General features: G+C 58.4%; 4 protein-coding genes across 5 annotated transcripts; 2 read left to right on the forward strand and 2 right to left on the reverse strand.

Moving 5' to 3' along the window:
• The first annotated feature begins 3,006 nt into the window (after positions 1-3,006).
• GSC2 (goosecoid homeobox 2) lies at positions 3,007-4,424 on the forward strand. Its single transcript, XM_078060101.1, has 3 exons — positions 3,007-3,262; positions 3,365-3,618; positions 4,205-4,424. Exons 1-3 carry the CDS (start codon positions 3,007-3,009, stop codon positions 4,307-4,309), a joined length of 615 nt encoding a protein of 204 aa, XP_077916227.1. The 3' UTR covers positions 4,310-4,424.
• Positions 4,425-8,065: 3,641 nt separating this feature from the next.
• ESS2 (ess-2 spliceosome associated protein) lies at positions 8,066-17,756 on the forward strand. Of its 2 annotated transcripts, none has more exons than XM_036104264.2 (10): positions 8,066-8,220; positions 9,222-9,390; positions 9,481-9,582; positions 11,831-12,000; positions 12,113-12,230; positions 12,505-12,638; positions 13,469-13,571; positions 14,555-14,664; positions 16,658-16,773; positions 17,242-17,756. In XM_036104264.2, the coding sequence occupies exons 1-10, from the start codon at positions 8,086-8,088 to the stop codon at positions 17,519-17,521; spliced, it is 1,437 nt and encodes a 478-aa protein (XP_035960157.1). In that variant the 5' UTR covers positions 8,066-8,085; the 3' UTR covers positions 17,522-17,756. The 2 variants fall into 2 exon arrangements, with proteins under 2 accessions (XP_035960157.1, XP_077916756.1); XM_078060630.1 differs by having other exon boundaries at positions 17,280-17,756.
• Positions 17,757-19,630: 1,874 nt separating this feature from the next.
• TSSK2 (testis specific serine kinase 2) lies at positions 19,631-20,831 on the reverse strand. The gene has a single exon (XM_036104265.2). It carries the CDS (start codon positions 20,717-20,719, stop codon positions 19,631-19,633), a length of 1,089 nt encoding a protein of 362 aa, XP_035960158.1. The 5' UTR covers positions 20,720-20,831.
• Positions 20,832-25,466: 4,635 nt separating this feature from the next.
• Positions 25,467-26,703, reverse strand: TSSK1B (testis specific serine kinase 1B). The gene has a single exon (XM_036104272.2). It carries the CDS (start codon positions 26,700-26,702, stop codon positions 25,596-25,598), a length of 1,107 nt encoding a protein of 368 aa, XP_035960165.1. The 5' UTR covers position 26,703; the 3' UTR covers positions 25,467-25,595.
• Positions 26,704-26,980: the final 277 nt, after the last annotated feature.

The following is a 26,980-nucleotide window of genomic DNA, read 5'->3' on the forward strand; positions in this document are numbered from 1 at the left end:
TCTTCCATCTTCTAGTAAGACTTTTCTCACTTCCCTCTAAGCCCCCGCTGGCAGTCTCTGCAGGGTCCTTCCAGCTCCCACTCGCTGTCCAGTCCCAAAGCCAAAGCCACGTGACTTAGGGCTTGTACCAGCAGCATCCCCTTCCGGTACCTGACCCCATCTGGGTATCTAGAGCCATGTAACAAACCACCTCAAACAAATCACCTCTATTGTTACCTCTCACAGTTGCCAGTTTGGTCTCTCGTGTGGTTGCCGTTGATGACAGCTGGGACAGAAGCCACCCGAAGGCTTCCTCACTCACTCATGATGCTCCGTGCTGCCTGTTGGCTGGCCCTTCAGCTGAAGCTGCTGGCTGGAACACCTCTGCACGTGCCTCTTCCTGGGGCTGCTGGTGGCTCCTCGCAGCCTGGTGGCCGGCTCGAAGAGCAAGCATCCCAAGATGAGTAAGAGAGAGAGGAGCTGTATCACCTAGCTGTCTGAGTTGGCTTCAAAAATCAGTGTCACTTGGGGCGCCTGGGTGGCTCATTTGGTTGGGCGTCCAACTCTTGATGTGGGCTCAGGTCATGATCTCAGGGTCGTGAGACTGAGCCCAGCATCAGGCTCTGCGCTCAGCTGCCAGGAGTCTGCTTGAGATTCTCTCTCTCCCTCTCCCTCTGCCCCTCCCCTCCCCTGCTCACGCTCTCTCTCTTAAATATATAAATAATTAAAAAAAGAAATCAGTGTCACTTCTGCTCCATTCTAGAGGTTAGAAGCGAGTCATTAGGCCAGCCCTCATGTTCTAAGGCAAAAGGAATTAGATGCCACCTCTTGAAGGGAGAAGGGTCAGGGAATTCCCTGACATGTTTGGAAAGCTCCAGAGTGGGCCCCTCTTCACCATGGTGGACTGGTGAAGAGATAGGCGTATGCAGAGGTAGACAGGTAAAGAGATGGTGCATTTACCCAGGCAGATAGGTAGGTAGGTGACCCATTTATCAAGGTAGGGAATACCAAGCAAGAACAGATTTTGAGAGGATCTTAAGTCCAGCCGGGGTGTGGTGGCCGGGAGATGTTTATAGGTGATCCAAATGGAGACGTGGAGCAGGCACTTGGGAGATACCAGCCTGCAAAAGAGGGAGACGTCAGACCAAAGGTAACCACTTGGGAGTCATTGTCACAGAGAAGGTGTCTGAAGCTTCAAGGCTGCAGGAGGTCACTGACCCAGGGTGGGAATGGGGACGGATGAAGAACCTGCCATGGCTGGGGTGAGGAGGGCACAATCTTCCTAACCACCAACTCTTTTGCCCCTATCCTGGCAGAACTCCCACTTTGATTGGCAGTCAATCCCCGTGTGCCTCTCTGATCTAATGGCGAGCACGTGGTTCTATGAGGTTCTGTGCTGGAAGAGCTTTCCACAGTCATCCAAAGGGACACATGGGAAGAGATGGAGGTATGGGGCTGTGGCAGCCATCTTGCAACCATGAGGCAGGCTGGGAGCGGCAGAGCCACTCACAGAAGTAATGGTTCCTTCACTAAGCATTCACATTAAGTCCCGGGCACTTTTATTAAGACTTTTGCGACAGGGGTTGAGTTGGGAGGTTCTGTCACCTGAAGTCCAAAGTCTCCTCACTGATACCAGAGTGGAGTCAGCAAAGGGGTCTGAACAAGGGTGTGTGAGGTGGGAGGAGAAGGGGAGGAATGTGAGTGTGCTGCCTTTCAATGGCACCTGCCATGCATGGAGCTCCCACATGCCCAGCCCAGTTCTAACGCCTCATGTATAGTAACCGGTTGAGTCCTCTTGAGTTAGGTTGCTATTATTATGTTACAGATTGGGAAACCAAGGCACAAGGGGCTGAGGGAACCTATGGAAGGTCCCGCAGCCAGAAAGTGACGGCTGGGATATAAGCCAGACAGTCTGTTGCTCTTTCCTGTGAGCCAAGGATATCTTTTTCAGAGGTCCAGAGAAGAGGGTCTTAAGCTGAAGTGTCTGACTGGCTGTTCAGTGCTACTTGCTTGAGAATGAACAGTCTTCACAAATTTGGTAAAGTACAGGTCATCAGCAATGTTGGGCAGTGGGACCTGGGTGGGGAGAGTATAGACAGTCGGACTGGCCTGAAGAGTAAGGAGGTGGAGAGCCTACACAAGTCAGCTCTTGAGAAGCATGGCTATGGTGAGGGTACAGCAAGGGTGTTTCACGTTTTTTGGGGGGGGATTCTGGGACATATAGGAAGCAGGAGGAGGGGTCGCTCCAGAGCTCTGGGGTGGGGCCTTGGAAGGCTGGAAGGCTCCCCTGACCTAGTAGAGAAGATAGAGACTTGGGAGCACGAGACAACGGGGTTTCAGGTTTGGTGATGAGCAGAGAAAGCTTCCTGCTCCTGCCATTTCCTCCAGGAGGCTGAGATCCCGGCTCTGAAATGGGTGGGAGGTTTGTGGCCAAAGAGCGGTGCGATCGTGGGGTTGCCAATGGAGTTGGGTCCCATTTGAGGTCGGAGCCCAGCAGTTTGGGGGCCAAGAGATGGGCAGTTTGGGTGGCTTTCTCCAGACTTGCCCATCCACCTCTGTAGGGCCCCAAGGGGACGAGGAGCCAGCCCTGGTTGTGGTGGCTACAGGAGGAGGTACCCAGGGGCTGGGCCGGGAGGCGCCAGGGCAACCAGGGGGCTGCAAGGTCGGGGTGGCCTCCGGCCACTGCCCAAAAGCAGGGTGAGGACCTCCAGGCCCGGTGGTCAGGGGGAGGCGGCCCTCCGCGCCCTCCCGGTGGCATCTCCCTGCCTGCGAGTTCTGCCAGCCCTTCGGGGACAGGAAGAGCAACGCGGGGCGGAGGGCTTCCTACCGGCCCCTCCCCGCGGCCCGGCGGAGCCCCCCGCGCGCCGATGCGGAGCAGGATTTCCCGCCGCCGCAGTTGGGGATTAGCGCGCCCCTGGCCGGCGCAGCGGGATTAGCCCGCGTGGACTCGGCGCTCGGCCCGGGGATTACAGCGCGCTCCCCCCGACGTATATATTCCCGCGGCGGCGGCGGAGGGGCCGGGCGGGCATGGCGGCGGCGGGGGGCGCGGCGAGCCGCAGGGGCCCCGGGCGGCCCTGCCCCTTCTCCATCGAGCACATCCTCTCCAGCCTGCCCGAGCGGAGCCCCCCGGCGCGGGCCGCCCGCGCGCCGCAGCCCGCCGGCCGCCAGAGCCCCGCGGAGCCCGGGGAGCCCGGGGCGCCCGAGGCCGCGCCCTGCGCCTGCTGCTGCTGCTGCGGGCCCCGCGCGGCGCCCCGGGGACCCCCGGAGCCGGCCGCCGGGCTGGGTGAGTGGGAGCGGGGCGCGGGCGCGGGGGTCCTGCGGGCGCGGCGCGGTCGGGGCGGAGCTCGGCCCCCGCCCCGCGCCTCACCGCGCCCTCGCCCCGCAGGCGCGCGGCTGCCGTGGCCGCTGAGGCTGGGCCCCGCGGCGCCCTTGCCCTTGGCCGCGGCCAGCGGAGGTTCGGGGGCGCTGCCGGGCGCGGGCGGCCCCGGCCCGCAGCGGCGCACGCGGCGCCACCGCACCATCTTCAGCGAGGAGCAGCTGCAGGCGCTGGAGGCGCTCTTCGTGCAGAACCAGTACCCCGACGTGGGCACGCGCGAGCGCCTGGCCGGCCGCATCCGCCTGCGCGAGGAGCGCGTGGAGGTGGGTGCCCGCCCGCCGGACCGCCGAGGGGCCGAGCAGGCTGGCTTCCTTCCTCCTTCTTTTCTTGAAAAGACGGCCCTGGCGCGGTGGGAGGAGGCGCCAGATGCCCGGGGACCGCTGTGGGGCGCAGGGCCGGTTCCGGGGGGCGGGCGGGGACAGGCACGTGCGGGGAAAGTGTCCCTGGAACTGGAGGGGAGGTAAGGCTAGTTGTCCTTTGGTTTAAACTTTTTTATTTTCCCTGATTAATGAGGCGCGCGTTCATGTGCCAGAATTTGGGAAGCTTGGAAAGGGCAGGAAGCTGCAGAAGGGGCGTCCGGGGCACCGCCGGGCGGAGGTGGGGGGTGGGAAGGCTTGCAGAGAGATAGATGGTCCGGGTGGGAAGGGGGCTCTCGTCCCCGCGGCCCGAGCCGCAGCGCCTACCTGCAGCGGTTAAGAGATGGTGGGTGCTGCTGCCGCGTGCCGGCCCCGCAGCCCTCGTCTACCCACATCCCCATCGGGAAGCTCCCCGCCTGGTCCACCTATGGGGGGTGGGGGGGGGGTACGCGGGGCCTGGGGCAGGGCCTGAGCGGTCCTTCCTGCTCCTCAGGTCTGGTTCAAGAACCGCCGGGCCAAGTGGCGACACCAGAAGCGCACGTCAGCGACCTCGAGGCTCCTCCCCGGAGCCAAGAAGGCCCCAAAGGAGAGCTGCTGATGGCTCTGGTAGCTACTCCTGGACTTGGCCGCGTCTTTGGGGGCCGACTCAGAGAGAGGACAGATTTACCCGAAATCGAGCTGAGAGGGGACACCAGCCTCTTCCCGTCTGTCTGCAGGGCTTCCTGCATCCTGGAGCTAGTGGTCAAGGCGGGAGCCGGCCGCTGGAGTGTGTGTTACCTCCCCAACCCCATCTCCCCTGCCCCGTCACCTGCCCCGTGAAAGGAGGGAACACTGAGCATTTCCATGTGCTCGCTTCTCCAGTGACTAAGGGTCAGGAAGATTCCCTGGGGGCTGGTGGGGCTGGGAGCAGGGCACAGAGCAGGTCAGCTTCCTCAATTCCCCATCAACTCCAGGTCAGGAACCACCCCTTGTCAGGGGGGCCCAGAATCTTCTTCTCCCTCCCCGGGTATGCTGGCGCCCCTCCTCTCCTCAGCAGGCACATAGTTCCCTTCCCCGGGCCCCAGGAGATTTCTCTGCATCCTGGGCTTGTCAGCTTGCGTGCCCTGCACTGGGCCTTGGCATCCAGAGCTATAGGATGAGAACGTTGGGTGAGGTCATCTCCAGAAGCCACTGCCCCACTCCTTAATTCTGTGAGCCTTGTCTGGATCCTGGGAAATAAACAAGCAACTGCAAACAGCACAAAAGCAGTCCAGAGTTCCAAGTCCGCCATGGCCCCCACTCCCCCACCCAGGGAGTGGGGGCCATCTTGCCTTGGGGAGCACAGCCCAGTGAGTCCTCAGTCCCTGTGTTCCCCAGCACAGCAGACTACCCCACGGATCATGGCCTAGCACGCTGGGGGTCTGCACCGGCCTCGAGGTACTGCTCATGGGTGGGGGGATTCCATGCTGTGTGTCTGCCTCCCTCTCTGCCATCATGTTGGGACAAGAGGAAGTTTGACCGGGGAGGATGCACCCCGCCCCCCCCCCCCCCCCCGGCCACTGCCTTGGAAGATGTCTGTTTTCCTCTCCATCATCCTGGCCCCAGGGTGAAGGACGGTGTGCAAACAAGGCTTTGATTCCCCCAGGAGGCCTGTATGGTGGGCTCAAGGCATCTAACACCATCATCTGGCTTGGGCACCATGTTCTGCCTCCTCATGGGTCTTGGAGGAGATGGGCCGGGGGTATCTGAAAGGAGACACAGTCCATTCAGTAAAGGCGCAGAAGGCAAGGCTACTGCCCCCAGGACTCCAAGGCTGGCTAGATCAGATAACACAGAGCAGGCACGATGTCCCTGCGGCGCTGCTCTCACACCGCGGGGTGCCTCCAGGACAGCAACACCCCCCTCCACCCCTCAGGATGCACACTCTGGTTGTCGCAAAGCTCTTTGCCCGGGGGCGCCTGGGTGGCTCGGTCGGTTAAGCGTCTGCCTTCGGCTCAGGTCATGATCCCAGGGTCCTGGGATCGAGCCCCACGTCGGGCTCCTTGCTCAGCGGGGAGCCTGCTTCTCCCTCTGCCTGCCACTCCCCCTGCTTGTGCTCTCTCGCTCTGTCAAATAAATAAATGAATAAATGAAATCTTAAAAAAAAAAAAAAAAGGCTCTTTGCCCTGACTCCTGGCCTTATCCTTGGATACCGCACAGTCTGCGCGCAGAGCTTCCCTGCAGGCCGGGATGCCCTCATCTCACTGGGCTCTGGGACCCTAGCTGCCGGGTGGCTCTTTGTCATTGTATTGGGCAGCCATGATCAGAGCTCCACCCTCAAGGGACCCGTGGTCATACTGTCCTCCTTTCTCTCCTTTCTCTCTAGCTGCTCCTTGGCAGGCTCACCCCCTACAAGCTGCCCATTAACATAGCTGTCCTGCAGGCTGGGCCCCAGGCATGCTCCTCTCCTCTCCATTCTCTCCTTGCTTGATCACTTCCACCTTCAGGCCCCAATTCCTATCTCTCTGCCACATTTACATCTCCAGCCTGGACCTCTTCCTGAGCTAGATATTTATGTCCAACTGTCCCCTTGACTACTCCACCTGGAAGCCCACAGCATCTCAAAATCACCTCGTCGGCAGCAACTCTTCCGCTGTGCAAACCAGGTGCATGAGCCAGAGGACTGGCAATTACCCCCACCTCCCCTCCCCCACCCACCATACCCAGGCCAATTTTTTTTTGTTTTATTTAAATTAAAGTTAGTTCACATATAGCAACTCAGTTTTGCCTCCAAAAACAATCCCAGAAGCTATCTTCTGCCCAGGTTCAACTGCAGCAACCTGATGAAAATGCTGTCATCCCTCACCTTGACCACTGCAGCTGCCTCCAGCCTCGTCCGCCTGCAGCCACTCTGGTTCCTCTGTCATTCCTTCCACATAAAAGGCAGGGTGCAAGTGTGAACCTGCCTCTTCCCTGCCTACAGTGCTCTAAGGGCTTCCCGTTGTTCTGAAAGACAAAACTCCTCACTGTGACCCATGAGCCCAAACACAGCTGGCCCCTGCCCCTCTGGCGTCTTCAACCTCACCGCTCCTTGAACTCTGTATATCCAAAGGTCTTCTCCCTCCTGCTGTGAGACCTTTGCACCTGCTCTTTCCCTCCACCTGATCAATGTCCATTCTCTGGGTCTGCAAGCACTTCCTGACCCCGGGGAAACTTCCCCTGACTGACCCCTAGTACAAACTCTTTCTTTGCACTTGTTCACTGCAGGTTTATGCTTGTTTGTGGGATGATCTGACTAGCGTCTGTCTTCCCCATTTGACTGTCAGCTCCACAGGGCTGGGTGGCTCGGTCGGTTAAGCGTCTGCCTTCGGCTCAGGTCATGATCCCAGGGTCCTGGGATCGAGCCCCACGTCGGGCTCCTTGCTCAGCGGGGAGCCTGCTTCTCCCTCTGCCTGCCACTCCCCCTGCTTGTGCTCTCTCGCTCTGTCAAATAAATAAATGAATAAATGAAATCTTAAAAAAAAAAAAAAAAAGGCTCTTTGCCCTGATGGTTTGGGGAACCATCATCATGGAGTTCCCCACTGAATGAAGGAATGACTGCCTATTATACTAAATTGTTCTGGGTCAGAATTTGTTTGACATAATTCACAACCTCCTTTAGGGAAGAAATTATCATTCCTGAAAAATGGTTGGACAATTTTCTGGTCCATTTCAATGAGAGTGACCCTCTTCTGGGAAACCCCCTGTGGCGTTCAGGGACCAAAAAAAATTTTTTTAATCAAACCATTTTATTGAGGGGCTTCCGGGAAAGGTCGAGGGAGAGGAGGACAGGGAGGGAGATCCGACGTCCTCGGCCCGGCCGGAATCTTTCCGGCCTCACAGTCGTCGAAAGGGACCGAATAATTTTTAACCAAACATTTCTTCATTGGACCGCGTATTTTTTTCTTTTGTTAGGTAACTATCAAGAAGAAATTGTCTTAGGGTTCTTTTCTTGCAGAAAAGTTTGAATAAAAACATTGAAACCGCGTATATAGCCAAAATGCGTTTTTGTTAATAATACAGAAGCACACGCAATGATTTGCGAGAAACTGGAATCCCAAGGCCTTTCAATTTCGCAGTTCTAAAAATTTTCACGATTAGCGTGATCGACACGCCCCTTAGTCTCTCCCACCACAACGCCCCCTGGTGCCAATAGCCCAGATTCGCAGGACCAGAGCGGGGCGGAGCGAAGACTACAACTCCCATAAGGGCCAGGGCTTTTAGTGACGTCACTACGGGGGCGCGGGCTGGCCTCGAAACGCACAGCTCTCCCATTGGTGGACTGTTGCAAGCGCCTGCGCATTTGGCACAGTCCCGCCCCCACCGACTCCCGACGCTGTTACGTACCTGCGTCGCCCGAGCGGTCCTGGGATAGCGATGGAGACGCCCGGAGCATCAACCCGGGCCCTGTCGCTCCCTGCCGCGTCCGGGCCCCGGAGGAAGCGCGCGGCAGGGGAGGCCCGGGCTGCGACGAGCAAGCAACGGGTCCTGGACGAAGAAGAGTACATCGAGGTAAGACCTCGATGCGACGCTAGCGAATTCTGGGTCTCTTCCCCGCCTTGCGCTCTTCTCGGGTCTCTCCTCTCGGGTCGTGGCAGACTCGTACCCTCGCGGAGGTGGAGCAACCCAAGTCCGTGCTCTTGGGTTGTGGACAGTCGGGGAGCCAAACAAATACTGTGCAGAGAGAGGTGTCCTTGATAGGGGAGGCAGCAGCAGTGCTGTTAGGGGAGAGAGGGGGCGGCTTTGTTTATATGTCGGGGGGGGGCGCGTCAGGGAAACAAGGTATTTTATTAAAGCGTGAGGAGGCGTGTGGGAGGATGGTGGCAAAGAGGACTTTCTAGAGAGTTGTAACAGCAAATGCAGAGGCTGGAGGTCTTGGAAACAGTCTGTGATTGTGTCAGCATCATTGAGTTAGTGCGCTTCAGAGGATCCTTCAAGTAGGTCTTAATACTACAACAGACATGCAGGAAGAGGAGCTGGCAGGGAGATTGGAGAAAATCAGTTTGGTTTTGGACGGGTAAAGTTTGGGAGGCCTCGGATAGAGAGGCAGCTGGCATTAGGGGATAGCTGGGTGCACAGCTGTGCAGCTTAGGAGCAAGGTCTGGCTGGAGGTACAGACTTGGGAATCTCAGCCAGTGCTGCTGGTGGGGGTGACAGGCTGAAGTCATCCAGGTAAAGGGTTCCGATTGGAAATAGGAGGCCTTGGATGGCATGAAAGGGCAACACCCACCTTGGTCCAGCTGGTGTGGAGATGGAGCCAGCAAAGGAGATGAGAGGGACCAGTTAGTGGGGGGAAAGAGAAAAGTTTCATGGAAACCAGGTGAGCGTTTAGTAATGTTAGATGTTGAAGCAAGATCACAGGGGGTGCTCATCCTCATTAGAAAGTGCAGCTAAACTCAGGATCATTGGGTTGGACAGAGGTTGGGGGCATCGGCAAGGATCTTAGCATGTACATTGGTAGACTGAGAGCAGAGGCAGATGTGAACTCTGACTTTTATTCTGACTTCTGATAGGGCCTCCAGACAGTCATCCAGAGGGACTTCTTTCCTGATGTGGAGAAGTTGCAGGCTCAGAAGGAGTACCTGGAGGCTGAGGAGAATGGAGACCTGGAACGGATGCGTCAGATCGCCATCAAGTTTGGCTCTGCCCTGGGCAAGATGTCCCGAGAGCCCCCACCGCCCTGTAAGAGCGACAGTGGTGGGCCGAGAGGGGAACTCCTGCTGAACTGATACCTTAGGCTGGCTCTAATCCCCACCCCCTTCCTCCTTCTAGATGTGACTCCAGCCACATTTGAAACTCCTGATGTGCACACAGGCACCGGAGTGGTGGGCAACAAGCCCCGGGGCCGGGGCCGAGGCCTGGAGGAGGGTGATGGTGAGTGAGCGGTTGGGTTTGCCTGCGAGTCTCATCCTGTGTGGCCCAGGGACTGGCCCAGAGGCAGATCACATCTTGTCCCTGAGGGCTCTGTTTGCCTGAATGGCAACCTATGGGGTCAAAGAGCACCGGTCTGGGAGGCAGGCATGGGGCAGTTCTCCGAGCCTCTGGCCCTCCTCTGTGGAATGGGAATCTCGCCACCTCTCTCACCGGCCTGCTCACTGTGTGCCAGCCCCTGCCCAGTGGGCTTCATGGGCCTCGGAGGGCCCCTTTCCCGATGTCATCTTAGAATGCCTCGGGGCTTCTGCACTTGTTTAGTGAGTTAGTCACTTCCCCTGGATAGCTGCACGGCTCACACCTTCTCTCCCCTCAGACCTCTGCTCAGATGTTACCATTCAGGAAACCCTTTTCTGACCCCTTCTCACCACCCCCAGCATGCCTTCCTGCCTGGCTTTGTTTTCTCGCTGTAGGACCTGGCACTTAAAAAGGCGTTTTTTTTTTTTTTTTTTTTTTAAGATTTTATTTATTTATTTGACAGAGAGAGCACAAACAGGGAGAGTGGCAGGCAGAGGGAGAGAGAGAAGCAGGCTTCCCACAGAGCAAGGGAAGCCCGATGTGGGACTCGATCCCAGGACCCCAGGATCATGACCTGAGCCGAAGGCAGTCGCTTAACCAACTGAGCCACCCAGGCGCCCCAAAAGGCATTTCTCTATTTCTTGCCTCTCCTCACCACGAGAGCTTCTCTCTCTTGCTTCTGTGTGTATATTCTGCACCTAGGACAGTACATGGCATGTTGTGGAAGTAGAACAAACAAACAAGTTGCCTTCTTCCACACATGTTTTGGGGTGTCGTGACATGGTCCAGCTTTATGAGGGAATCTTTCTAGGAAAGAGCATTTTGAGCTCCGTTGGACATAAGTGTACTACATGCTATGGGACTTTCTTACGATCAGCGGTCAATCTCATCAGTAGAACATCAGTGCCCAAACAGACAAGATGCTTGTTGTTCTCTCCTGGGTCCTAGTCTATAGCATGCTAACACAGATGCCCTGTGTGCTCACACAGACGAGATATTTTCTGCTTCAAAATCCAGCTCGTTGTGGCATTACTGTAGTCCATCATGATGTGTTCTTGGAGCTTGATCAGGGGAGCTTGATCGCAGCTCCACTGTAATGTGGCAGATGAATCACAGGCAGTTTACAGATTCTTGTTATTTATTTATGTATCAAAATTTTACTTTATTTGAGAGAGCAAGCGCGTGTGCAAGTGGGGGGAGGGGCAGAGGGAGTGAGAGAATCTCAAGCGGACTCTGTGTGGAGCGCAAAGCCCGACACAAGGCTCGATCTCACGACCTTGAGATCATGACCTGGGCCGAAATCAAGAGTCAGATGCTTAACTGACTGAGCCACCCAGGCGCCCCTCAGATTTTTTTTTTTAAATATGCCTTGTTGGTAAATCTAGGAATTGTTTCAGTGACCTCAGTGGTAGGTACCATCAGAACGGGGTTTGAGTCCTTAATCTTTCTGACTCTGGGTCTTGAACTTTTAGCCACTGTGCTTTGTGCAGTCTAGCAGGTAGTAGGCGGTCAAGACTGTCAGTGGAATGGAAGACAAGGCTATCCTGGTGGCCCCGCTGAAGGTGGCCCACTGTGCACAGTGCAATGGCACCCCTTCAGCGGGGGTACCCCCTTCTATGGTGGTGGGTGCGACAGCTGGGGTTGTGGCCCAGTGCCTGTGTGGCCCCATCTGGAGCACTGGATCCTCCGGGGTCCCTGCCCTCAGAGCCTGCTAGCAGATTGGGAGGCTTAGGTGACAGCCTCCTGCCTGTGGCACAGGTGCCAGGAAGGGAGGAGCAGGCAGGGAAGGAAAGCCCAGGGATGGAGGGAGAGCTTGGGGCATTGGAGAAAGGTCCTACAGGACCGGCCCAGTTTTGGCAGGGCAAGGCTTACTATGACCATCTGCCTTTTCTCTGACCTCTGGATGCCCCTCTTCCTGAGTCAGACATACATTTCACTTGACATCCAGCAGGTGAGGAGAGCCCCTGAGTGCTCCCTGGGCAGTGTGGGGGGGGGTGTGATTCTGCCCCCAGGTGGGGAGTTGTCTGGCAGTGTGGGCTCTCACCCACAGATGCACAACCAGGGTGAGGGTTCCAACCCTGCTTATGGAGTAGCACGGTTCCTGGGACTGAGTGACCACAAAGTGTTCATGCTGTTTGTGGTTCTGTGTCACCCCACCTCTGCCCCTGAGCAGGAGAGGTTGGCGAGGAGGAAGAGAAGGCGCCCCTGCCCAGCCTGGATGTTTTCCTGAGCCGGTACACAAGTGAGGACAACGCCTCCTTCCAGGAGATCATGGAGGTGGCCAAGGAGAAGAGCCGGGCACGCCACACGTGGCTCTACCAGGCCGAGGAGGAGTTTGAGAAGGTGTCCTTGGGTGCAGTGGCACGGGCATCCTCTGTCAGGGTGAGGGAGTCCTGGGACCAGGGGCACAGTGCCTGGGGACCTCTCTGACCCTCACTTTCCCCCTGTGATGCAGAGGCAGAAAGATAATCTTGCACTTCCGTCGGCAGAGCACCAAGCCATCGAGAGTAGCCAGGCCGGCGTGGAGACCTGGAAGTACAAAGCGAAAAATTCCCTCATGTACTACCCAGAGGGTGAGCAGGCGGGGCTGGTGGGCACCATGGGGTGGGGCTGGGTGTTTGGATCTGGCCTTCAGGGTGTGTATATCTGTGCTCCCTGGCATACCGGGCCTCGGAGGGTCCTGCTCTGCCTCTGTCAGTGAGGGAGTGAGGCTGCCCCCTGCTTTGCCTGGCTTCATGCTTCTGTTAACTGGGGGATGACTTGGCCTCTCCCTCAAGCCTTGAGCATGGGGCAGTGGTGGGGCCTCCCCACCCTCTGACACGCTGCCATCTCTCCTCGATCCGCCAGGCGTCCCTGATGAAGAGCAGTTGTTTAAGAAGCCGAGGCAGGTGGTGCATAAGAATACTCGCTTCCTCAGGGATCCCTTCAGCCAGGCCCTAAGCAGGTCCCAGCTGCAGCAGGCTGCCGCCCTCAATGCCCAGGTGAGTGGCCGGGGCTGGCTGTGGGCAGCCACCACCCCTCTGATCTTGCTTTCCTTTCTTAAATTAGTACGTTCTTGGGTTTGGCGGAGCCTAGCAGTATGTGAGTATTTGGGGCTCCTGGGCGGCAGGGTCCTGAGTCTTTTCTTGACCTGTATGGGCTTCCACTGGGGCACTGTCTTGGCCAGAGACGTTCTGTGGGTCAGTTCAGTGCCAGCTTCCTGGGGGACAAGGACATGAGAGAAGAGAGGCTGCTGGGAGCCAGCCCAGGCTGGCCAGACCCACACCCATTCGCCGGGCAGGGCAGGGGTAGATGGGGTGGGCAGGCTGGGGTAGGGTGAGGCTGGGTGGGGCAGACAGCAGGGATGTCTGAGCCGGGGAGTCACGGTGCAGTGGCAACTCCAGTGGTCATGGGGTTGAAGTGGGAGAGGCAGGAGGTGGGGAGACTGTTCCGGTAGCTTCTGCAAGTGCCTTGCGGGAAAGAGGTCAGAGCACATGTGCCAGTGGTCAGTGTGGCTTCCTGTCAGGGCCTAAGTCAGTAGCTGCTGAAAGCAGCTTGTGTGGGGTGTGGACTGAGGCCAAGGACCCCGGCCCTGCCCTGCATGGAAGGAGGGGGAGCTTCCCTTGCTCTGATGCCTGCTCTGACAGGTCCTCAAGGTCTTTGCAGGGGCCGGGGTCCTTCCTTTCTTTCTCCAGCCCTGGAGCTCTGGGTCTGGATTTGCCAGACCAGGGAGGGGAAGATTTGCCAGCATGTTCCTGTGCATTTGCCCATCAGCTAGCTGGGGGGAGGTGGCTTGGGCCCCCCTGACACCAGTCTCTCTTGTTTGTTCTAGCACAAACAGGGCAAGGTAGGCCCTGACGGCAAGGAGCTGATCCCCCAGGATTCCCCACGAGTGGGCGGATTTGGATTTGTTGCAACCCCCTCTCCTGCCCCTGGTGAGACGTGAACCCACTGGCAGGCGGGCCCCCTGATGGGACTGCCTGTGGGGAGGTGGGCTGCTCAGGTGGCTCTGGGCACTGTTGACACTTCGCCGTGTCTGCCACATGCCTCGTGGGACTCAGGGACCCCGTGTCCCACCTGTGCAATGTCAGGGCTGAATGGGGCTGTGGCGGGGCTGGACTCTCAGGTGGGGCTGACCTGAGATGCATGGGGCCCAGCCCATTGAGTTGGGCAGTCTTCTCGCCTTGCCCTAAGCTTGGCCGCACAGACTGGCTTTGCTGGGAACCAGGGGTGTTGGGGCTCTGCTGAACAGATGGGCTATGGTGAGCATGGTGAAGGGCACAGGGGGAGGCCAGGCAGGGGGAGGCTGGGCATAGGGGCATAGGGAAGAGGCTCTGGGCTCCAGCCCTGCATGCCCTCACACAGGAGGTTTATGAGTCTAGGGGACAATCTCACGGTGCAGCGTTGCACGTGGTGTCCTTCCCCCTGCACCCCCCACCCCGAGCACTGGCCTCTGTGTTGGGCTACTGGTTCCTGTGACACAGGCCAGGGTATATGGAGGCACTACAGGTTTACCCAGGGTCCTGGGAGGTTTGGGTGCTCTAAAAGCCCCCTGGGTGTCCTCTCCTTTGGGGTGGGGTGCCATAGCAACCTCCAGGAGGCCCTGGTGGCCATGTGCTAGGACGGGAGCCTAGCTGAGCCAGCCCAGCTTCTCTGGGGAGCCCCCTTCCCGGGCTAAGCCCCACAACTGTCAGGGCCCAGGCCTGCTTTGGGCCTAAAGTAGCCTTAGTATTGTCCTCTCAGAGAGCAGAGGAGCTGGGGTTCCAGAGTCCCAGGGAAGGAGAGTGGGCCAGCTGCCAGCCTTCGTGTTTGTTAGCTGGGACATGCATGGTGGGAGCTGGCTGTCATAGGAGGGAGGACCTGGCAGTGCCCCCACCTGTGTCCCCTGGCCTAAGGTGACTGAGCTCTCCATCTGCAGGTGTGAACGAGTCGCCGCTGATGACCTGGGGGGAAGTTGAAAACACTCCCTTGAGAGTTGAAGGATCTGAAACCCCCTATGTGGACAGGACGCCAGGGCCAGCCTTCAAGGTGGGTCATGGTGAGGGGAGCTCACATGGGACCCTGAGTAGACACATGGCCTTCGGAGCACTTGTAGCTCGATGCACAGAGGATGGTCTAGCTGCCGCTGGTCAAAGCAGAACCACCTGAGGGGTTAGGCCGTGCTCCCGGCTGCACACCCGCGCATCACTGCACTTCTGAAGACCAGGGCACTGAGGACAGGTGTTGGGGGGGGGGGACTCGGGCGTGGGGCCAGGGCACCAAAGCCATGGCCCTCTGAGCCTGCAGGCTGGTGGGCCGGGAGGGGCCCTGGAGCCCCAGTGTTCCGTGGGCTGTGGTTTGTGGTTTGTGTCTTCAGAAGGATTGTGTGCTTGCAGAGGGCGGCGTCTGGTTACAGGAGAGCATGCATCGGGAGGCAGCAGTTTTGTAGAAGTTGCCCGAGGGTGGGGTCGTGAGGCCTGGAGCAGGTAGGGCAGGGAAGCTGGCTGCCAGGTGGTTTGTGGAGATGGGGTAGTCTAGGATGACCCCAGAGAGGCTTTGAGAAGGCAAGGCACTGTGTTCTCCGTGGCTTATTGGGGAAACTGAGTGACTGGCGTAGTTTGGAACAGGAAGGAAGAGAGGTCGCTGGAAGCTGAGAGCATGCAGTCCTGTTCTCAGGGTGCTGGGCCAGCACTCCCAACTTGGAGTGCTAGGAAATTGTAGGAGGCAGAGGTCAGTGTTGTTGCAGAGAGCAAAGGGCGTGGGGTAACATCATCTGCTTGAAACCCCAAGGGGTCGGGCATGGAACCTGGAATTAATGTAGGTCTGCTGCATGGGGAGCTAGGTTCGAGGTTGTCTTGAACCAATCCCTCTAAACACTTGCAGCGTATAGTTTGAAATGCAACAGAAAAAGAGATCTCACTCACTGTAGCAGCAGAAATTTAGAACAACTAACAGTACCTTAGCTTTTGTGAAGCAACCAAAGGCTAGTGCTGCAGGCTCGCCTGAGGAAAATCGGAGGGTGTGGGCCACACCATGGGCCCTCCCCGGTACAGTACCACTCTCGTTCTGGGAGGAAACGCATGTCCACACAGAACGTGTGCAGATGATTTTGGCACCTTGGTTCTTAAATTTGTCTGGGACATGAGGATAACCAAGAAAAACCGGAGAGAGGAGTGCCGGCAGGCGTCTGGGCATGCCGCAGGTATGGGGTTGCCAGAAGTCTGCCCTGGTCCTGGGGCCTACCAGGCAGCAGGGAAGAGCTTCTGAACAAAACGTCAGTCCAAATCTGAATTCAGGGTACGTGAGAGACGACAGTTCAAATTGTGCTGAGCAGTAGAGTATTTGGATATAAAGTGCCTGATACATGTTGCAGAACGAGTTCCTCAAGGGGAAGGGTTAAGTATAGAAAACAGAAAGTGTAAACAATGAGAAGAAAATCATAGTCAATACTTAATCTGGCATTAAGGTAGGAAGGAATAAAGCGAAGAGAGCCGGTCACAAAGGAAGCAGGGGGTGGATGATACTATACGAAGCGGTGGACTTAAGTACAGCAGAAAAACCTGTCGTAAATAACACTGAAAGCAAGTGATTGAGAAGGCGTTTGTATGGCAGAGCTTAACGTAACTGGGGGGAAACTGTAAGGAAACAAACAAGCACTTGGATAGAAAAATAGGACAAGGACCCATTTCAGGAAGTTCTGGAAAGAAATACAGAAGGTCGATGGAGGTTAAAGTCAGCAAACGGTTTACTCCGGTCATCAGAGGGAAGCAGATTCAAACAAGATCCCCTTCTTCCCTAGAAGACTGTCGGAGGTTCATAAGTCGGCAGTGCTGGTTTGCAGGGAACCGTGATGACAGGTGGGAGGCCCAGGCCCTTGGCGGGTGGGCAGTTCAGGCGAGCTGGTCGGGTGCTCTTGGGGGCTTTTAGGGAGGCGGCAGTGGGTTGTGAGGATCACGGGGCGCCATGGGAAAGAGGCAGGTGCCCAGCAGCAAGGGACTGGCTGGCTCGGTGGCAAGCCGCCCACACACCTGCTGCCTTGTAGATCCTGGAGCCCGGCCGCAGGGAACGGCTGGGGCTGAAGATGGCCAACGAGGCCGCCGCCAAGAACCGAGCCAAGAAGCAAGAGGCCTTAAGGAGAGTGACGGAGAACCTGGCCAGGTGAGGAGTGCCTGACCCGCACAGGTGGGGGTCTCTCCCTGTTCCCGCTTGGCCTGGGGGTTCTGTGGTGGGTCCTGTGGCAGCTCCTCTGGTCTGGGCGTGGCCTGTATGAACCAGGATGCAGGGCCCCTCTCCGTCTTTTCCTTCTTCAACCACCTCCTTAGCACATCCCTAAGAGGCACCTTTGGGCCCCTTGTCCCGCTATAAGCTCCTGTCAGCCCTGTGGAAACAGGTGTATCGTTCTCCTTGGAGAGAGTTGGGGTCCATCCCAGCTCCACATCCAAGGGCAGCACCACCACTTGACCGTAAGTTTGGCTCCACAGCTGTGTGCCAGGCCATCGGGTGTCCTCAGCCCATAATGACCACGCATCTCCCATGTTATCTTTGTGGGGCCGTGAGAAGCCCCACTGCTGGCAGTGCCTGGTTGGGCCTAATGGTGCCTCTTTCACCCACCCCCTTCCACCCCAGCCTCACCCCCAAAGGCCTGAGCCCAGCCATGTCCCCAGCCCTGCAGCGCCTTGTGAGCAGGACGGCCAGCAAGTACACAGACCGGGCCCTGCGGGCCAGCTACACCCCATCTCCAGCACGCTCGACCCACCTCAAGACCCCAGCTGGTGGGCCTCAGACCCCCACAAGCACACCGGCTCCTGGCTCTGCGGCACGCACCCCCCTCAGCCAGGACCCAGCCTCTATCACGGACAACCTGCTGCAGCTCCCTGCCCGGCGCAAAGCCTCAGACTTCTTCTAGGGTCAGGCCCGGGCCAGGCCTACAGAAGCTCCACTCGGCAGAGGACTCTGGCCTTCTGGGGACCCAGGCCCGGGCCAGAAATGGTGACTGTCCCAGGAGCCACCGAAAAGAGGCCAGCTGGCACGAGACTTGCCCCCACGGCCCTCAGGGTGTATCCCAGGGCCTTGTTGATACTGTTTTCTATATAACCCCTGCCTGTTTCTATCTAGCCGTCATTAAAGAGCACGTAAGCGCAGTCTGGCAGGACCGTCTCTCCGGCCCACTCCGCACGGCCCTCAGGCTGCCCTCGTGCCCACATCAAGGTCTCAGGACTGCAGGCCTCCCTGGGAGGAAGCTTCTGGGTGAGGTGAACTTGGAAGTTCAGGGTCTCTGGGCTTTCCTGCCACTCCCTGCATTGCTTTCTGTGGCCCCCCTGGGGCTTGGAACCTGCCTTCTGCACTGAGCTCACAGCACATTGGGCCCTGCTCCCCAAGTTCTGTCCCCCTGATGGAAGGAGAGAGCCCTTGGAAGTTGTGCCTCTCAGGTTCCCCTGGCGCTCTTGGTCCAGGCCCACAGCCTCACCAGCTGGGCCTGGCCCACGTGGTTTGCTGGTGACAGGGTTGCATGGGTCCTATGTGTCAGACAACACATCACATATGGCACCTTCAAAGTGGCCTCAGCATCACCTTCTCCAAGCACCTGGTCTCCAGCTCAGGTGGGGTGGAACTGTCTCCCTTCCTGCCTTTCCCTCTCCCAGTGCTCCAGGCACCACCTTCCATACTCAGCTGAGTCACCAGCAGGAGTCGTGGGTAACAGTAACCTGGGCCACAGTGTCAAAAAGCAATGGGGCCAGGCTCTATGCAGACCAGAGAGTGTCACGTACACCACAGGCCACACTTGCCCATGACCTTGAGGGCTTTGGTGACATGGGATATCCAAGCTGGCTTCCAGATGGGTCTCTTCCGGCCTTAAGTGGGGTCAGGTCGGATCCTCCTTGGGCTTACACTGCCCAAGGAGACAGCCTGGAATCTGCTCAGACCAGAGTCTTTCTTGTTTTGAGCATACCCAGCCCTGCCCTGGCTTGGGTATGTCTTGGGTTGTCCTGCATGTTTCCTCGCCCCCTCCATGAGTGCCGTGTTCCCTGGAGGCTGGCTTGGGGCCAGTCATCTGCCTAGGCACCCACTAGTCTGTGCTTGACTGTGAGTTCCTGCCAGTTTCCAGGGGGCCAAGCCCCAGCCAAACCCTGTAACTCACCAGGGGGCTGGGACTGGGCTCAGCGGGTGGGACCAGGACCAGGACCGCCCCAGGGGGTCAGGAAAAGTGTGGCCTTTGGTGCTTTTTCCCCATAGGGAAGCGGGGGCGTGGGCCAGAGCAGCATGAAGGCAGAGAGGTCTGAGTGGGTGTGTGATGCGGAGGGAGATGCTGTCCAGGCAAGGCCGCTTAAGGCCAAGCGCTGGCCCCCCTGAGCGCTGGCTGGTGTATGAGGTAGATAGGAAGGGGTGGGGAGGGCGTGGATGAGAGTTCTGGGCTGGGGCTGTTCTGGCAAATGAAAGGGCACTCAAGGGGCCAAGGCCACTGATCTCAACTGCAGGAATGGAGGGAGTGGAGTACATGGAGAAAGCAGCTGTCGGAGGGAGCGGGATGGGGTCGGGGTCAGGGTCAGGGTGGGCTGTGCTGTGCCTGAGCTGGAGAGACACGTGCAGCTGGCCAGCCCTGGAGGCTCTGGGCCCGGGGTGGGTCAGAGGGAGACTGTGGGGGCCTGGCTGTGGGCTGCGGCTGAGGTCTTCTTGCCCACAGGGCCTCGCCATGAGTCTGCCTGTGCCCGAGCACCAGTCCCTGCACCCCTATGCTGGAGACCCCCGCACCGCAGGGAGGGTGGTTGGCTGAGTCCTAGAGAAAAAGACTCCTCACGGGGCACTCTTGATGCTTGTATACACTTTGTGGTTTATTTGGTGGTCAGTAATTAATGTCTTTGCTGAGTGAAAGAAAGCTAATAGAACGTAATCAAAATAGTGGTTTAATTGACAGATTTTACTTGTTCCTTGCACCTGTGCCTTCTTCAGCTCCTACTACCTATTTAGTTTATGTGGGTGCACACCATGCACCACGCCCCCCAGGCCCTCAGCACTGCTAGGTGCTCGCTTTCCCCACCTCGGTTCCAGTGACATGATGATCTTTTGCCTTGGAGGTCTCGGCCAGCCTGTCCTCCATCCTGTCCTCGTTCTCGGGCACCACCAGCAGCCGGTGCTGGGTTTTGGCCCCCAGCTTGTGGTCCGGCCGGTGCTCGGGCCGGTGCTCGGGCCGCGAGCCTGGCCGGGTGTCCGGTTTGCACTCGGTCCGGTACTTGCCCTCACCCTCCCTCTTGAAGGAGGCAGAAGACATGGCTTTGGGCTTGGGGGGCTGCAGCCACGAGTGGCTAAGGATCTCATCGATGTGTAGCCGCCGGTTGACGTCCGGCTGCAGGATTCGGTAGATGAGGTCCTTGCACTCGCCCGTCAGGTTCTTGGAGCGGGGGAAGTCCACGCGGTGCTCCTTCTGGATGCGCAGCATCTTCTTGATGTCGGAGTCGTCGTAGGGCATGGAGCCACAGACCATGATGTAGAGGATCACGCCCAGGCTCCAGATGTCGTACACCTTGGGCTGGTAGGGGATGCCCTGCAGCACCTCGGGAGCCGCGTATGCCGCCGACCCGCAGAAGGTCTTGCTGAGGATGATGCGGCCACTGCCGTCCCGCAGGCAGCGCTTGGAGAAGCCGAAGTCAGACAGCTTGATGTTGAAGTCCTTGTCGAGGAGAAGGTTCTCGCACTTGAGATCTCGGTGGACGACGTCCAGGTCGTGGCAGTACTTGACGGCGGAGGAGAGCTGGCGGAACATCTTACGAGCCACATCCTCATGCAACGCCCCCCGACACTTGATGAACTCAAGGAGGTCGCCCTGGACCCCGAGCTCCATGACGATGTAGATGCGCCCATCAGAGGTCTCAAAGATCTCGTAGGTCTTGATGATGGAGCGGTGGTTGACGGTTGCCAGGATGTCCATCTCCCGAGGAAGGAATCTCTCCACGAAGTCGGTGGGTGTCTTTTTGCGGTCGATGATCTTGACCGCCACGTTGAACTTGAGGCGCTCAGAGTAGGCAGATTTGACTTTTGCGTACGAGCCCTTTCCAAGATTGATGCCCACGATGTAACCCTTCTTCCTTAGGACCGCGGCATCGTCCATGGTGCCAGGAGCAGGTAGCGCCGCTGCGCTCTACATCCCCTCCCCATGTGGGCCAGCAGGCATTGTCCTCATTTACACTGTGGGGAGCCGTCTGGCTGGGCTGGGCCTGGACTTGGAGGGGTGGAACGCTCAGCATTGTCCCCGCGTGACTTCAGCATGTGAAGTCATAAAGCCAGCCTGCCGGGAGTAGGGACTGAGCTGGGGGAAATGGGGCCCCTGGAACCCTGGAAGCCAGGCTGGCCTGGCAGGAGGGCCCACTCCCCCCCGCCCACTGGAAGGAAGCCGGCACCCAGGACCGCAGTAACCCTCCCTGCTCCTCCTCCTCTCTGTGGCTTCCTTGTCATGAGTCAGGCCCAAGGGAGGGCCACCCAGGTCAAGCCAGAGTGCCGGCCCCATGCCCATTTCCTTCTTCTGGCTGTGTGGACCCTGCATTGGTCCATGCCCCACTAGGGCCGATTTCCCGCAGCTTCTTTGGGGTGTGAAGAAAACCCTCTCTAGGACTTGTGTCCTTGGAATGGGTGGTGCCTGGGAGGAAGGGCGCTGGTCTGGCCAGCCTTGTGAATGAAGAGCAGCTCCTGTTCAGGGTAGAAGGCTGAGTGCCACTGTGGCAGGCAGGGTGTATGTGGGATGGGAGGGCCGGTAGGACCCTGGGCCCCAGACTGGCAGATGCGTGTTCCAAGGGCTGGGGCCTGCCTGGAGGATGGGCCAGGCCTCAGTCAGGTAGAGGAGGTGGTGAGGCATCCAGGCAGGGAAGAGCCTGGGAGAGGTGACGGCTTGTCCTGAGAATCGCTGAGTCTTACAGTCTGGAGGGAGGGTGGAGGAGAAGGGAGGTGGCGGGCAGCCATTTCAAGGCCTGGGGCCAGAAGAGTCATGACCCAAGTCACATTTTTTTTTTTTAAGATTTTATTTATTTATTTGACAGAGACAACAGCGAGAGAGGAAACACAAGCAGGGGGAGTAGGAGAGGGAGAAGCAGACTTTCTATGGAGCAGGGAGCCCAATGCGGGGCTCGATCCCAGGACCCTGGGATCATGACCTGAGCCAAAGGCAGACGCTTAACGACTGAGCCACCCAGGTGCCCCCCCAAGTCACATTTTAAGATGGTCCCTGACAGAGTGCCTAGAGAATGGGCTTCGGGATGAGTGGAGGCCAGTACCCTTGACCAGATGAAAGGAGGCTGGCCCAGGGTGGGCCTGCAGGGACTGGGTGGCAAAGGGAGACAGAGGGTCTGGTGCACTGACCTCTGAGTGGGCATGGCCTTGGCCAAAGCTTTGGTGCTGGGGGTCCTGGTAAGATCAGGCTCGGGGATTGGGGGGGTCCTGAATTATGTCACTCTGGACCTTTGTGAGGAGCAGGCATGTTGTGGCCTGGTGGACCCCTGGCATTTGCATCTCTCAAGCTGTCTTGCACTGAAAGCAACGTGAAAACCCTTTTGTTTTTGCTTTGGGAACTGTGGCATCTTATGTGTGTCTCCTTGGGTACTTTGGAAGCCGTGCTGCTCATTTGTTCTCCATCACAGGCATTCTGTGCCCACACGTGGGCGTGCCATGTGCTCAGTGTTCAGGGGAGAGGGGGAGGAGGAGGCCTGCCTCTGTGTGGGTAGTCGGGAGGGTTGGTGATGGAGGAGCCAGAGTGCAGAGGATCCGTAGGGCCCTGCCGGGTTGGTGAGGGGTAGGACATGCCAGGCAGATGTGTGGACCCAGCTGGGGCACATGGGAAGCTCCCTGCATCTGGAGGTTCATGGGGAAGATCTCCAGGGTGGGGCGGCTAGAGTTCAGATGCCAAGTAGGAGTAGACTGCCCTTCAGCAGCCACGGCCTCCCTGAGGCCCGCTCCTGGCTCTTCAGAGCTTCCGTTGCAGTAGCTTTGGCTTGATGCCCGCTCTCTCCTGGGACGTCTCTGGAAGAAATGACCAGAACTTCACTCCTTTGCCTCCCAGAAGGGACTGGCTCTGAGGATTTGCAGGCCAGGACCCAGGAGCATGACAGTCTCCTCTGCCCTTCTCCTGCACTCCCGAATGTTCTATCTGGGGCGCCCCCTGCATGTCTGCCTTTTTGGCTGACTCTGCTGACCCACCCACTTTCCCCTTTTTTGTGGATTCCGCTTCCTCATACTCTGCCCTTGCCCGGAACAGTGTGGCCTCTTTGGTTCTCGGGGACGCGGTAGAGGAGGCACAAGCTGAGCTGCTGGGGCGGCGAGCAGGTGGCTTAACCCAGCATACGCACACCGAGGCAGGCCCTCCTGGTGTGTCCCTGGTGGGAAGTGTCAGCGTGGACGCGGACCCCCTGGAGGCCTCCACTGGACCTGTGGCCTCCAGGGGGTACTCCCAGCCTGCAGCCCTGTGCGTGGGAGACCCACGGACTCTGGCAAAGCCACTTCTCTCTGAGTTTCGGTTTCCTCCATTTCTCTACTCACCCTATAGGCATTTGAGGGTTGGTTCCAGATGCTGGGGTTCACTGATGAACTAGACAGGACCCATGCCTTCCTGAAGCCCAGAGGACACAGGGAGCTCCCGTGTCACACCAGTGGCGGCTGCGCCATGACACAGGAATGCGGGGCTGTGAAGGCTGAGGTCTGAGGAGTTAACTACATGGAGGGGGACGAGGACCTGCTAGAGCTCGTCATGGCTTGAAAGGACAGAGTGGTGGGAGTGTGCAGGGGTGGGACTGTGGAGGCCATGGTGAGAGTCTTGATCCTAAAGCCTTGGGGAAGGTCCCTGACGGGGTCTGAGTCAGGGCTGACCCTGGGAATGGCCCCAGAATATGAGGCCATCTGGGAAGGAGTGGGCTTCAGTCACCTGGGCTGCCACTCTGTGCTGTGTTGGTAATCTCAGGCAGTTGCCCACCCTCTCTGAGCTGTCTCTCCACCTGTAAAGCACACAGAAGATGGTCCTTTGTGGGGCCCCTCCTGCCCAAGGCTTGCCTTCTGGCTAGGCTATAGTGAGTTGCTCCCAGGCCCCTCTTGCTGCATGTTGCCTGCTGTCCCCAATGACCACAAGCCACAGATGACCAAGGCAAGGAGGTTCACGAGCCTCTCCTCAGGATGTCCCCACTCCAGCCACCAGATGATCTGCATGACGCTGGGTTCCTGGGGCCTCTGGGAAAACTGGGTGGCCCCTTCAGTATTACCCAGGGCCGATTCTGCACCTGGACCTCAGCACTCACAGGCCTGCCCCAGCAGAGCTTATAGTGACGGGCTGCCGAGCTCAGAAGGCTTTGTGGAGACCATGGCCCCTCGGCTGATCCTGGAGACATGGGTAAGGTCTGCAGGGATGCATCTATGAGCATGATTATGGCACGTGTATGTGGGGGTGTGAGGATGAGGGAGGGGGCTGGGAGGCCAGGAGGAGGCCAGACCTGGGATGCCGAGGCCGTGCACTGGGATCCTTCCCGAGGGCAGCGGGATCTGGACTGTATGCAGGAGGGAGGTTCTGGCCACTGGGGGAATCATGGGACAGGTAGAGGCCTTGATGGTAGCTGCGCTGCGTGTTCACGACAGACTCCCAGGAGCACGGAGAGAGGAAGACATAGAATGTGTGAAGATGGCTGTGGGTAGGGTGGGAGCCAAGTGGAGAGGTGGTGTGGATGTGTGGAGGGGTGCAAAGAGAGTAGGGCCGGGGCACTCACTGGACCTCGCTTCTCCCGGGGCCTGGAGTTGGAGTCTTTCTAAGACACCGACATGGGGTGGGGGGTAAGTCTGAAGGCGCTTGTCCTCTTGATGTGTCAAACCCGCAGATCCACATGAGGTTGTCCAGAGTGAGTGCAGAGCAGGAAGAGAAAGGGGCTGCCGTGGCTGAGGTGAGAAGGAACAGCCTGCGAATGACATGGGTGGGCCCCGCAGGGCAGGGCAGCCAGCGATGCTAAATGCAGGGCTGTGCCTTCTAAAGGACACTGATGGCTGCAGGGCACAGGCCTGCATAGTGAGCACACCTGTCCTCTCTCCTCGCCAATGTCTGCTTATCCACTCCAGCATGGAGCATCACCATTGGGGACAGACTGGGACTAGAGGGGAAAGGGATGTGGTCGAGACCACACAGTGACTGTGGGGCACGTAGGCTGGGTGGGGCTGGGCCATCCAGCGGGCCCCCCCTCCCCGCCACCACCACTTCTCATGGGCAGGGGGAATGACCACAAGCAGGATGACTCAGGGCATGCCCAGAACTGGATGTTGGCTGGCCATGAGGGAGCCCTGGTGGACAGAATGAAAGAAATGAGTGGCCTCCCAGGGTGGGGAGCTCCAGAGGGGCTGAGAGGCTGGTCCACCTGCCCCCTGCAGGCCCCCTCCCCACTGGCAGCCTTGTGGAGGCAGTAGCGCCCGGGACGTTGAGGGCCCAGATCCTCAGCCCCAACTGCAGGGGAGCCCCTGTGCGCCCCTGCCCTTCTTGGTCTTGTCCTCTCTGTGCCCCCTTGCCCTTCCCAGCACCGCACTCATGGCCTCCCTCTTGAAACAGCGTCTTCCTTGCTCAGCTCTCTGCTCTAGTCCGGGGCCTGAGGTCACAGTCAGGGCTGGGCACACGGGGATGTATTTTCCCAAACTGGAGGCAAAATGCGGAAACTGGAGGCAAAATGCGGTGCGATCCAAGAGTGGGGAGCCGGGGGCGGGGGGCGGCAGGGAGTGCAGGGTCCTTTCCCTGGATGACTGCAGTCAGCTAGGGCAAAGACATTCACCTTGGGGTCTGCACTAATATAGTGATTTATTGCTTCTTTAGCCATGTGGGTTACCAAGTTCAAAGGGAGGGAGAAGAAACTGACGAAAATAGTGGCTCATCTGGGACCGTCTTCCTTCTTTGGCTTGTCCCTTGGTTTCTTTGGAGCTCAGGCTCAAAGCCATGAGCTCTGCTTCATTCTCTGCTGGCCCCCTGGGCCAGGAGGGGCTCGCTAGGTGTGTGTCTCTGCAGGCTGTGGGAGGAACTCTTCCTCTGTCTCCCTGCCGGGCATCTCTCCGTTAAGACCCGTGGTGTCCGACTGCCTTGACACCGGCGCTTGCAACGTCTCCTCCTCGTCGGGTTTTGGCTGGGACTGTGTCTCGGGCTGTGCCTCCTCCCGGGGCTCCAGCTTGGTGGCAGACTTTTTGTCAGGGGTCTCAGGGGTCCATGAGGGCTCAGGGCCCCAGGAGGTCTCCCCCTCCTTGTTGATGGCCCCAGAGGACTGGCCCCGTGCCGTGGGCTGCACCCAGCAGTGGCTGAGGATCTCGTCGATGTGCAGCCGCCGGTTGACGTCCGGCTGTAGCATGCGGTAGATGAGGTCCTTGCACTCGCCTGTCAGGTTCTTGGAGCGGGGGAAGTTGACGCGGTGCTCCTTCTGGATGCTCAGCATCTTCTTGATGTTGGAATCATCATAGGGCATGGAGCCACAGACCATGATGTAGAGGATCACGCCCAGGCTCCAGATGTCGTACACCTTGGGCTGGTAGGGGATGCCCTGCAGCACCTCGGGGGCCGCGTACGCCGCCGACCCGCAGAAGGTCTTGCTGAGGATGATGCGGCCACTGCCGTCCCGCAGGCAGCGCTTGGAGAAGCCGAAGTCAGACAGCTTGATGTTGAAGTCCTTGTCGAGGAGGAGGTTCTCGCACTTGAGATCTCGGTGGACGACGTCCAGGTCGTGGCAGTACTTGATGGCCGAGGAGAGCTGGTGGAATTTCTTGCGAGCGTCATCCTCATGCAGGGCCCCCCGGGTTTTGATGAACTCAAGGAGGTCACCCTGGACCCCGAGCTCCATGACGATGTAGACCTTGCCGTCTGATGTCTCGAAGATCTCGTAGGTCTTGACAATGGAGCGGTGGTTTAGCATGGCCAGAATCTCAATTTCCCGGGGAAGGAACTTCTCCAAGAAGTCCGTGGGGGCTTTCTTGCGGTCAATGATCTTAACCGCCACGTTGAACTTCAGGCGCTCAGAGTAAGCGGATTTGACTTTTGCGTACGAGCCCTCTCCCAAATTTATCCCCATGATGTAGCCTCGCCGCTTGAGGACAGCAGCGTCATCCATGGTGCCGGGAGCGCGCAGTGCCTCTGAGGCTGCCCTCTACATTCCTGTGGGACATGGGCCAGCAGCGTCCTCATTTACACTGTGGACAGAGAGTCCTCTGGGCTGGCCGGACCTGCTGTCCCTGCCTCCTAGAGGCCAAGACTCTGGGGTGGAATGTTCAGCATTGTCCCCCAGGTGACTTCAGTGGGTGAAGTCATAAAGGAGGAGTGCCCTGGGGGAATGAGGCTCTGGCCTGAGCCACTTGGACTTGGAACCCTGGAAGGCCAGCGAGGGGGCTG

The sequence above is a fragment of the Halichoerus grypus genome, chromosome 13 (assembly GCF_964656455.1).
Source record: "Halichoerus grypus chromosome 13, mHalGry1.hap1.1, whole genome shotgun sequence".
In the NCBI taxonomy this organism is placed as follows: Eukaryota; Metazoa; Chordata; class Mammalia; order Carnivora; family Phocidae; genus Halichoerus; species Halichoerus grypus.

What these genes read in the sequence shown, in the direction of transcription:
- GSC2 (XM_078060101.1), top strand. Translation starts at nt 3,007, where the DNA reads ATGGCGGCGGCGGGGGGCGCGGCGAGCCGCAGGGGCCCCGGGCGGCCC. An exon ending in GGAGCCGGCCGCCGGGCTGG is followed by an intron (nt 3,263 to 3,364) that starts GTGAGTGGGAGC and finishes CTCGCCCCGCAG; the next exon opens with GCGCGCGGCTGCCGTGGCCG. An exon ending in TGCGCGAGGAGCGCGTGGAG is followed by an intron (nt 3,619 to 4,204) that starts GTGGGTGCCCGC and finishes CCTGCTCCTCAG; the next exon opens with GTCTGGTTCAAGAACCGCCG.
- ESS2 (XM_078060630.1), top strand. Translation starts at nt 8,086, where the DNA reads ATGGAGACGCCCGGAGCATCAACCCGGGCCCTGTCGCTCCCTGCCGCG. An exon ending in AGGCCTGGAGGAGGGTGATG is followed by an intron (nt 9,583 to 11,830) that starts GTGAGTGAGCGG and finishes GCCCCTGAGCAG; the next exon opens with GAGAGGTTGGCGAGGAGGAA. An exon ending in CTGCCGCCCTCAATGCCCAG is followed by an intron (nt 12,639 to 13,468) that starts GTGAGTGGCCGG and finishes TGTTTGTTCTAG; the next exon opens with CACAAACAGGGCAAGGTAGG.
- TSSK2 (XM_036104265.2), bottom strand. Translation starts at nt 20,719, where the DNA reads ATGGACGATGCCGCGGTCCTAAGGAAGAAGGGTTACATCGTGGGCATC.
- TSSK1B (XM_036104272.2), bottom strand. Translation starts at nt 26,702, where the DNA reads ATGGATGACGCTGCTGTCCTCAAGCGGCGAGGCTACATCATGGGGATA.